The sequence below is a fragment of the Felis catus genome, chromosome B1, assembly GCF_018350175.1.
Source record: "Felis catus isolate Fca126 chromosome B1, F.catus_Fca126_mat1.0, whole genome shotgun sequence".
NCBI lineage: Eukaryota > Metazoa > Chordata > Mammalia > Carnivora > Felidae > Felis > Felis catus.
In genome coordinates, this window is record NC_058371.1 from 51,257,501 (window position 1) to 51,268,901 (window position 11,401).

The 11,401-nt window shown below is 46.4% G+C and overlaps 1 protein-coding gene across 5 annotated transcripts in view; it reads left to right on the forward strand.

Annotated features, from left to right (window-relative positions):
• Positions 1 to 10,222, forward strand: part of MSRA (methionine sulfoxide reductase A) — a 452,460-nt gene extending 442,238 nt beyond the window's left edge. For 4 of the 5 annotated variants that reach the window (XM_045055626.1, XM_045055625.1, XM_011281559.4 and 1 more), the window contains one exon: positions 9,461 to 10,222. In XM_045055626.1, coding sequence (XP_044911561.1) covers positions 9,461 to 9,625 — 165 coding nt within the window. In that variant the 3' untranslated portion in view covers positions 9,626 to 10,222. The remainder of the gene's footprint in view (positions 1 to 9,460) is intronic. The other variant, XM_045055627.1, reaches the window with a different exon arrangement.
• Positions 10,223 to 11,401: the final 1,179 nt, after the last annotated feature.

Genomic DNA, 11,401 nt, shown 5'->3' on the forward strand with positions numbered 1-11,401 from the left:
CTAAGGTGGGGGTTGAATGTATACCACAGAGCATCCTATGTGCACTTATATACACATGCATATGAGTGCACACTCACATGCATAAGCGTGCACCCACACACCTCTCCCACATACATGTGCACATACACACATGTGTTAGAGTCTCTAGATACAATGCACTCTCCTCCCTCCCTGCCCTGCTGTGTAGGATTCTAATACAAGGTTCTTGGTGGATTTCTGCCTCAAACATGCTACAGACTCAGCCCTCTGGGGTCTCACTTATCCTACATTCCCAAATTCTGGGCACAGAGTGTATGTGGGAAGGAGGATGGAATCCAGAGCCAGACAGACCTGTGTTCTTGTCCCAGACTCACAACTAACACTCTGGGCACATGAATTTGAGCATGGTGTTTAACTTCTTTGGATTTACTTGTGGGTAAAGTCAGAATAAAGATCTCCCTGCCCCTTCAGGGTTGCTGGCATGATGAGATGAGAAAATGAGAAAAAAAGCCCCCTAGAGCTCATAACTGCCCCATTAGAGGGGCCCTGCAAACCTCTCCTCTGACATCCATTACAAATCGATACAGAGCCTGGTACTTGAAACACAAACTCTGCCTTTCTTGACACTTTGAGTAGGTCTTCTGTCATCTCTTGGAATCAGATAGTGCTTGGGAAGTTTGTGGAATTTGCTATTGGGAGGGCATCTGTCTGTCTGAGTAGATGAGAGGCAAGCAACCCCAGCTCTCTGTTAGGTGACCTTAGATGACCACTCTGTGTTAGTTTTCCATCTTTATCACACAGCCATTAGTACATGGGATCAGCTGAGGTAGGACAAGAAAAAGAATAACCGAACCACATGTTTGGAGCAAGTCTTTTCACTGTTGTTCTCCTTTGGCCCTTCTTTGGAGGGGTTTAACATCATAACAGGAGGCTATTGACACAAGCAGGCCAGGAAGTATTTAAGTAACTGTTGTGGGATGTGCTTGTTATGCAGCAAAATAATTATTTGACAGCTAACAAAACAATGGGAAACAACCTAAGTTCCACTGATGAATGAATAGATAAACAGAATGTGGTCTATACATATAATGAGTGTCATTCAGGCCTTAAAAAGGAAAGAAGTTCTGACACAGGCTACAATATGGATGAACCTTGGGGACATTATGCTGAGGGAAATAAGCCAGACACAAAAGGGCAAATACTATGTGATTCCACTTACGTGAGGTACCTAGAGTAATCAGATTCATAGAGACAGAAAGTAGAATGGGGTTGCCAGAGGCAAAGGGATGGGAGGAACGGGCAGGTATTATTTCACGGGTAATGAGTTTTAGTTTTGTAAGATGAAGAGCTCTAGAGATTAGTTGCACAACAATGTGAATGTACTTAAAAATGGCTAAGGTGGAAAATTTGAAGTTATGTGTGTTTTACCATGACTTAAAAAACAAAAGTCAATGAGATGGCCTGAGAAATCTACATCACACATTTTGAGTTCCAGGGATGTGAGCAGGGTAGAGAGAGAGTATGATCCAAATATAGGATGATTCATGGTTAGAACTCTTTTGGAAATTTTGAAATAATAAACATCCCTCTCTAAGGGAAAGGTACATCTTTATCTGACCACCTGGGACAGTGTGCCTTATTGTAATAATGGAAATGATCAGGAAATGATCAGGGGTTCTAGTCCTATTTCTGCAGCTTACTGGCAAGTGGCTTGAGACAAGCCTCCTCTTTCCCTGGGCTTCACTGTCCTGCACTGAGAAATAAGAAGAATAATTCCTCCCTTTTACAGTTAATGAAAGCCTCACTTAGACTAGAGTGTGTGAGGAAGCCCCTTGGAGAATCTGCAACTCGGGACAAATGCAAGGGCTTGGGATTAGTGCTGGCCTCTCTGCCCTGTTGCACTCCTAACCTGATCTGTTGATGCTCCATCATAGACTGTGTTGCTGTGACCGCCAGGCTGTGCTTTTTCAGGGTGGTGTAAGAGTCATTTCCATGCAATATGTTGAGTATACCTGGAGACTCAGGAAACCTTGGTGAAGCTAATAATAAGCTTGTTAGCAGGTTGCAGTAAGCAGAGCAGCCACTTGTTCATTAACTTTATTAAAAGAAAGGCTTCCTGTTGGTAGTTCTGGAAAGATGGGTTGGGCCCAGGGTGCTCCTGTGGGCAGAACGTCTGTAAGGGAGTGGCCCAGTGACTTCCTCGGGTACTTGTGCTTGGCAGGAGTGGTGGGAACTGGAGACACCTGTTGGGGATGGAAGGGAGGTCTGCCACAGCTTATTGATGACCACCTCTTTTCCTTGCCCCACAGAGCTCAGCTGCACAGCTGTAGAAGTAGGAAGTGCATGGTGGGTGTACGTGGAGGCCTATTTTAGGAGAGGAGGATGGGTGGGCCAGCTTTCTTCCAGTGTGCATGGGAGCTGATAGCAAAGGAAGCCAGTACTGCCATGTGGTTAAAATATGCCAGAGTGCCATGCACTTTGTGTCCCTTTTCTGGGATCCTCATAAGAGCTGTGAGCTAGGTATTGTGCCCATTTTACAGAGAGCAAAGCTCCTTCTGGGAAGAACATGATAGAGAATAAAGGCATAGAAGAATTTGTGGGGTCATCTAAGAAAAGGGTGAAGTAAGAATCTGTGAGAAAAGCATGACCGATCAATTTTATTAGGTGACCTTCCAGAGATTTCCTGATCAAGATGTCACACTGATGTAGGTTATTTTAGATAGATCTCACTTACTTCCCTCCAAAAAATCAGCAAGAAAAAAAATGCCACAAACAAGAGGCTTTGGTTAATTGTATTGGAGCCAATAAGAGTAGGCAACAGAAAAATGAGGCGTATGGAGGGTCAGGCCTGATCATTTCTTCTTCTGGTGCTGGTCTTGGTTGAGGAACCCAGCATAGGGGGCATGCAGGTCTTGGCTTTCCATGTGGCAGTGAGAGACCAAGCCCTGGAGCCTGGAGAAGGCAAGGACTAGTGGAGCCCTGAGGTTTGACCAGCCAGAGAGTGGATTTCCTGGCAGTGTCATCATGGAGTTTAAACTTTATTAAATGAGTGTAGAGGACACTCAATATTACATTAGTTTCAGATGTACAACATAGTGATTCAATAAGTTTATACATTATGCTGTGCTGACCACAAATGAATCTACCATCTATTACTATACAATGCATCATGATTTCATTCACTGTATTCCTTAACTGTACCTTTTATTCCTGTGACTTCCTCATTCCATAGCTGGAAGCCTGTATCTCTCACAGCCCTTCACCTATTTTTCCCTGACTCCCCATCCTCCTTCTCTCTGGCAATCATCAATTTGTTCCATGTTTATAGGTCTCTTTCTCCTTTCTGTTTATTCATTTGTTTTTCTTATATTCCACATATGAATGAAATCATATGATATTTCTCTTTCTATGACTTATTTCACTTAGCATAATATCTTCCAGGTCCATCAATGTTGTCACAAATGGCATGATCTCATCATTTTTTATGGCTGCATAATACTCCACTGTATTATGTACATGTGTGTGTACCACATCTTCCTTACCCATTCATCTATTGATGGACACTTTTAGGTTGCTTCCATATCTTTACTGTTGTAAATAATGCTGCAATAAATATAGGGATGTGTATATCTTTTCGAGTGTTTCGTTTTCTTTGAATTATTGGATCATATAGTATTTCTACTTTCAATTTTTTGAGGAACTTCCATACTGTTTTCCACAGTGGCTACACCAGTTTGCATTCCCACCAATAGTGCACAAGGGTTCCTTGTCAACACTTGTTATTTCTTGTCTTTTTTATTTTAGCCATTCTGACAAATATAAGGAGATATCTCATTGGTTCTGATTTGAATTTCCTAATGATTAGTGATGTTGAGCATCTTCTCATGTGTCTGTTGGCCATCTGGATGTCTTCTCTGGAGAAATGTCTTCTTGTCTTCTGCCTAATTTTTAATTTGATTATTTAGGGGGGTTTTGGTGAGTTACATAAGTTCTTTATATATTTTGGATATTAGCCCCTTATGAAACTGGACCACTTTCTAACACCATACACAAAAATAAACCCAAAATGGATTAAAGACCTAAATGTGAGATCTGAAACCATAGTGAAGTTTTGAGCCAACCTGGCAGTCACTTTGACCAGGCAAGTCCTTGATGACCTGTACTCATTCCCCATACCACAGGGCGGCTCTGTAGACCCTGAAGGAAGAACGCAGTCTTCTGGGGTGGCATCAGCCTGGGGCTGGAGGCAGGGCCCCCTAGCCTGGGGGCCCCTCAGGGATTCAACCTGTCAGGATTTCTATGCTTCAGGCTAGAGCATTTGCTGCACTTACTTTCAACTCTTTATCTGCCCCATGATTTTCCTATGGACAACCCACTTTCATGAGTACAGCCTCCTTTTTAGAAGCTACCAGAAAACTTTGCAGGTGATGTGATTCATCATTTCTATAATCAGGAATGCTACATCATCAGCATGGGCCCCCCTTATAGACCGTGGAAGAGACCACAGAGGTTGTGGATTATGTGCTGCCCCAATTTAGCTCTCCTGACACTCCCGTCCCTTCCACAGTAGCAGGCAAGAGAGCCACAGTGATGCTTGGATTGAGATAGCCCTCCATCTGTCCTAATTCACTGAGGAAAAGTAAGTTACCCAGAAACATTGATACAGGGGAGTCTGTAGTTAGTTGGTTAAGTGTCTGATTCTTGGTTTCAGCTCAGGTCATGGTCTCATGGTTCGTGAGTTCAAGTCCTGTTTTGGGCTCTGTGTTCACAGTACAGAGCCTGTTTGGGACTCTCTGTCTGTTTTTCTCTGTCCCTCCCCTGCTCTCTCTCTCAAAAATAAGTAAATAAATGTTATTTTAAAAAATAAACATTGATACATTAGCCATTATTCATAACAAATTACTTATGACACCCCCACTACTGAATAGACCACCTGATTTAGGAAAAGACTGAGGTTCACCCCACCAGCACCTACACTGCTTGCACATGGCCCAAATTGACCAGTGGACTTTGGAGGCTAGAAGGATCATCTGTAACCTGGTCTTCATCTTTCACCTCCTCCTGCTCCTCCATCCCCCCCACCATCACCCCACTCATCCCCCTCCCCAGAAGAGCTAACAGGCTTTTTCAAGAGCTATCAGAGATGCTGAGGTCATCCTTCTATGCAAGATGATTGGTCCTCCCTGTATGGACATGGCCACTGAAACAGTCTAAAGAGTAATCCTACCTATGGAATTGGCCAAGGGTCTTTGACAAGGAAAGTGAGAGCCTAAGCACCCTGCTCCCCAAATTCCCTGAGGTCCCCAAGGATGTGCTTTGGCTTGAAGCAGCAGCAGGGACCCAAATGGAAGCCCCTAAGGTGAAGTGAATCCCCAAGACTCATTAATCACTGAGATGAGGTCGAGAAATGAGAGTCCATACCCTCAAGGAGCACATGGATCTGTATGTGTATTGTCAGAAGGGAGTGGAAGTGGCTTAGAGAAACAAAGGACAATTAGAATGCAATGTCATAAGTACCAAAAAGGATAGCCCTTTTGTGGGAGCCTAGACGTTGGAGTAACTCCTACCTTATAGATTCAGGAAAGGTTTTATAGAGGTGGGGGCATTTGATCTCCATGCTGAGAGATGGGTACCAGCTCACCTTATCTGGAAGACAAGAAAGAGCATTCCAAGGAGGTTGTGTGCAAGGGAATGGAATGTTCAGGAAACGTATAAAGTTCTATATGACCCACAAAAAGAGTTTTCAGAGAGGAAGGAAAAGGAAAGAGTTAGGAAAGGACCAGGGATGTGAAGCCTAGGATGTGGAGTGAAACCCAGCACGGAAGGGCCATTGGGTTCTCCTAAGGGTTTGGGAAGGCTTCACTTCATGGTTTAAGGAGGTGCCATTACCAGCATGTGCTCTCCTGGCTTCTGGGGACAATAATCAATCCCAGTCCTGAGTCCTGTTCTCTTTAACCCTGTAGCTCAAATAGTACAGTGGAAGGGCTGGAACAAAAGAGCGATGAGGGTTGGCACAGCTGACTGGCCCCAACCAGGTCTGAAACAAACGGGCCCCGGAATCCCCAGCACTGCCTCCAGCTGTGTGTGTCCGGCAAGACCTCTCCAGGAGATGGGCCTGGGAGGGCTGAGGACAGTGACCTGCTCCTGAAGCCATGTGTGTGAGAAAGCAGAGGCAGAGGACGTGGGGGAGGAGGAAAAGCAGATACTAGTTAGGATTTCTGTTTTCCTCTTCCCTTTTCTTTTACATACAGTTTCTTTCTCATGTGTTTGTCCTCCCTCCCCAGTTTTAGAGCGAGGGTTGAGGACAGCGACAGCCCTGTGCTCAGGGACGGCCTCAGCCTCGAGGCTGGCCACCCCAGCATGGATGGGGCAATGTTGACCTCAGGCCCAGTGATGCCAATATGCATCTCCCAGCCCAACGAGAACTGACCAGAACGTCCCAGCTTGTGCAGGAGGACAGCAAGTGCAGGAGGACAGCTTGGAGCTGTCTTCTATGGGTTTTCCTCACTGTTTATTTTAGTTTCTTCCTCTCAAATAAAAGTGAAGTGTCTGCCATCTTGTGGCAGAGGCCTGGTACTGCTGCCTGGGCCCCTACAGTCACCTTCCCACTGCTCCCCCAGAAGGGATGCTGGCCCTCTCGGGTGGTCCGTAGGCAGGGGTCGGTGGGAGCTGGTGTCTCGGAGAGGAGGAGGGAGCCTGGGCAGTAGTGCTTACTGGCACAGTCCTCTCTGCCTTGGTAAATAGGCTTCTGGAGACAGTGGCTGTGGGCTCTGGGGCCTCGGAGGACAGCCTTTTATGAAAGAGAAATAGGGCGAGTAGTGTGGGAGGAGGTCACCTTCAGAGAGGACAGGGCCTGGAGGGGGATGAGGCGAGTGAGTGGAGACCCTGGGAGACCTGGGGGCTGGGTCCTAGCCCTGAGGGAAGGGGGCAGAGGAGCTCAACAGTAGGCAAGCTCCTGTGCAGGGTGGCCACAGCCAGGAAGGTCAAAATATGTGGTCACATCAGCATATGAAAGACTCATGTCAGGACTCATGCGTTAGCTCAAGTGAGAACCAGAGGGGAGCGTCTCTTGTGAGTGGATGAGCTTCTGAGGGCAATCACGTGTGCACATGATTTCTGGGCTCCTGACCAGTGAGGGTGTCAACTCCACTTATAAATCTGGAGCCCTTTTATTTGGTATTTGAATCCAGCTACAAGAGACAGAGATCATGTGAAACCAGTCCTAGAAGCTCTGTGCCTCTCAAGTTGCACCAGGAAGGTCAAGTCATGACCTTACATCCTGTCCTTTCCACAAGTTCTCGAGTACTGCCTAAAGCAGCCAGGATGCTCCACAGGCCTCGTGCTTACCGTCTTCCCCAGAACAGTCCACCACCACAGCCACCCCATGTCCTGAAGTGGGCACTTGCCTCACAGGCAAATACTAGCAGTAATTTTAGTAAATGTCCAGTACATACCCCCCTGGGCACTGACCCATTTCCTATTGACAGTGATGTCATTTCTAACTCTAACTCTAACCAGGACAGTTAACCATTCCAGATTGTCATTCTCACTGAGGCTTTGGTTCCTGGAACCAATTGCTGTGTTAGCTGGAGTTCGGTCACGGAAACAGAGTGTTCAAGGTATTTCAAGCAGGAAGGTGGATTTTAAGCATCAAAGGGGTTTTGATGCTTCCAGACTCATTAGAAAGGCTGGTTGAGTGAGGATTGGGGAAAAGCACCACTGCATTTCAGGATACCAAGAAGGTACAGAAATTGCTGGGGATCACTGCTAATGACTTTGCCTGAAGCATGACTGTCAGTGATTGTCAGGAAGAGCTGGTGGAGTCTCCAGTCTGATCTTTGGAGACATTCACGGCTGCACCTTCCAAATAATGGCTTCTCCTAAGCTTGCCAAATTTCACGTGTGCTTCTCTCATTGGTGGACTCTAAACTGGCGTGCTGTTGGCAATAGAATCTGGGAAGTGTATTTTCCAAGCTTCCAGCCTGTGCGGTATTAGGGCGAGCTGAGAATGTCAGGGATCAAGACACGATATCTGACACGCACTTTTAAATACGGATGATAATAATAGTACTTCCTTCATATGGCTGTTGTGAGGCTAAAATTAACACTGTGAAGTCTTTGCACAGAGTGTGGCATATGGTAAGCCCTCGATAATTGCTCGTTTACAAAAAATTGTCAAAACTGAAGTAGGAATGGCTCCTTGTTCTCATTTCTAACCCCTGTAAGGAAACTGGCTGTTTCCAAGCTGTGGGGTCCAACCCGCCCGCCTTGGCGACGATCCTGTTCCTTACCATCCTGGGCCTGTTTGGCATCAGATCCTCAGTCTGCCTCATTCTGGCTCAGAACGCTGGATGGAGATGCAGGAGGAAGGGGAAAGTTCTTAGGGAAATAGTGCAGCAGTGAATTGTGCTGGATTAATACTGGATTCCCCCTGCTCTGCAGAGGGAAGGACTTCATTTCAAATGGACCAACAGTCCATTTGACCAGAGACTGGTCACTTCCCTCCTGGAAACACGAGTCGGGGCTGTGCCTTGCACTTCTGTACCAAATGGAGTTCGCAAACCCGGGGGTCGAGTCTCTGTAACGTTGTGCCCAAATGCTCCAAGCAGCCTGTAACAAGAAAGAATCAGGGCACAGCTGAAATCCAAAAGGGAAAGGAAACAGGCTAAGATCCATGGGGAACAATGTCTATTTCTTAATCTGTCTCCTGCCCCAAATAGCTCTGCTCTCCTCCCCCACTTGTGTTTATGTGTCTGTTTCTTTCCCTGGCAGCAGATGCCACCAGGCCTTAAAGTAGGTCACAGAGGGCGAGGATGAGCTGACACAGGCCCTCAGGCCACGTCCTCCCTTGACCTCACTCCCTGGTTCCTGGATCTGGAGACCCACAGGAGCCCATGCTCTCCAAGGCATCCTGGCCGGGTCCGTGCTCCCTAGAACCCAGCAAGTCAAGGTTCCTCTGTCCAGCCTGTGAGTGGGCAGGGGGCCTGTTCAGAACTGGCAGCAGAGGGGACAGCACTGAGTTGGGCTGTAGCCCTCCCCGCCTCATCCTGCCCCTGCCCTTTCATCCCCTCCAACTGCAGCCCTGCTTTACCGCCCTCAGGGATGCCCATTCTTCCCAGGGCAGCCAGAGAGCCCCATGTCCCTGCTGTTTACCCTGAGAAGCACTGGGGTCCCTTTCACATAGACCCACAGGTTCCAAACCAGGGCTCCTAGCATGTACCAGGGGCAGCAGTGGTGGGATGGGTAGAGTGCACAAATTAGAGTCAGGAAACCAGATTTCAAACCCCAGTCACCTGAGGCACAGGCCAGTGAGAGCGTGCCCAGAATAACCTAGCTGGGAAGCCACAGGTTACAGGCCTGCAAGGACCCACTGCACACCTCAAGCCACATGTGCCTGCCTCCCTCACAGCCCGGCCTCCCATCCCTCCTTGGGACCCTCTCTACCCAGCATTCGGTCCTCATGGTGCCTTTCTCTCTACAGGTTCTTTCAGAGCATGGCTATGGCCCAATCACGACCGACATCCGGGAGGGACAAACTTTCTACTATGCGGAGGATTACCACCAGCAGTACCTGAGCAAGAACCCTGACGGGTACTGCGGCCTGGGGGGCACTGGCGTGTCCTGTCCACTGGGTATTAAAAAGTAATTTCTCCCCATGTGGTCAGCGCTTGAGGTCACAGCAAAAATGCTTTCAACAAATTGGGCAATTCTTTTGTGGTTCAGGTCAGCGGCTTTTCAAAGTACACAGAGCACAAAGGCATTCATAAAAATCTGGTTTAATGAGGTGTAATTTACATGAAGTGCAATGAATGGCAAGTTGAGAACATGCAGTTTGTCTTCTGATAAATTATGGTGGGACTAGAACTGTGACCTATTGGGGTCTGAATGAGGATAATGAGTATGCTTTGTTCCCCCTGCTTGGGCCGGGACGCCTGCCACAGAAGCTGGGGAAGGAAGCTGGGAGATTGTCGGACAGGATGAGGCACGTCGGACACCCTTTATCTGTGCCCTTTCCCACCTTACCTGCCCTCTGCCCTCCAGTGCCTTAACATCTGCAAACATTTATAGCCTCAATGAATCATTCACTGCAATACTTTGCTCTTCTGATCCTGTATGTGTAAGGGGCTTTCTCTCCTTTTCTGCCCTCCCATGGCAGAGAAAAGATGTGAGTTAGCTTGACGAATTCAAACACTTTGCTTACAGCTATGAGAAATGCTTGTTCTAATAAAAGTTTACAATCCAATACAAAGTGCCTCATGTCTCATCTGTCTTTTACTTTTAGGTAGGATATTTCTAAGTATTATAAGACAAAACCCTCAAAATTCCTTTCCCCCAAATGGAGAATATGATTGAAATTTTCAGGAACCATGTACGCCTCTGGCTCCTTTCAACTTCAGTGATAATAGCTGTTTTCCACACGCCTGTTCTGTTACAGCCATCACAACAGGTACTATTCTAATTAGACACGTGCAATTCTTGCCCTTAAGAGTCTTTCTACCGAAGACAAAGGGTGGGGGACCTAAGCAATGTCATCACATGAACAAATCAGATAATCACAGGTCCTGACAAATGATATGAAAATGATAAACAAGATAAGCTGTATCTAGGGGCTGTGGAGTTACACACAGAGGGGTTTTGGTTACATTGGTCAGGGAAGGCCTCTGTGGGGTGGAGAGACAAGTTAACTGATGCAAAGAAGAAATATAAACACAAGGGAGGAGGGCAGAGCTTTGGGGCAGGAGACAGATTAAGAAATACATTGTTCCCCATGGGTTTAGCATATTTATTTTCCCTCTTGGATTTCCTCTGTGCCCTAAGCCATTGTGGAAAAATTAAAAATAGAAATGTCATGTGATCTGATAATTCCACTCCTGGGTATTTACCCATACCCAAAGAAAATGAGAACACTAGTTCAAAAAAGATGTATATACCCCTGTGTTTATCACAGCGTTATTTATAATGGCCAAGATACAGAAGCAATCTAAGCATCCATCAATAGATGAATGAATAAGGAGAATGTGATTGATGCCTACACACACACACACACACACACACACACACACACACACCTACATACACATTGGAATATTATGCGGCCATAAAAAATGATGAGAGCTTATCATTTGCAACACATGGACAGACCTAGAGGGTATTAGGCTAAGTTGAATAAGTATTATGCTAAGATAAATACAAATACCTGATGATTTCACTCATATGTGGAATATAAAAAAAACTAATAAAGAAGCAGAAACAGACCTATAAATACAGAGAACACAATGGCAGTTGCCAGAGGGGGAGGGGATACAGGGATGACCAAAATGGGTGAAAGGGAGTGAGAGGCTTCCATTTATGGAAAGAATAAGTCATGAGGATGAAAGGTACAGGCATAGGCAATGCAGTCAATGGTATTGTAATAGTGTTG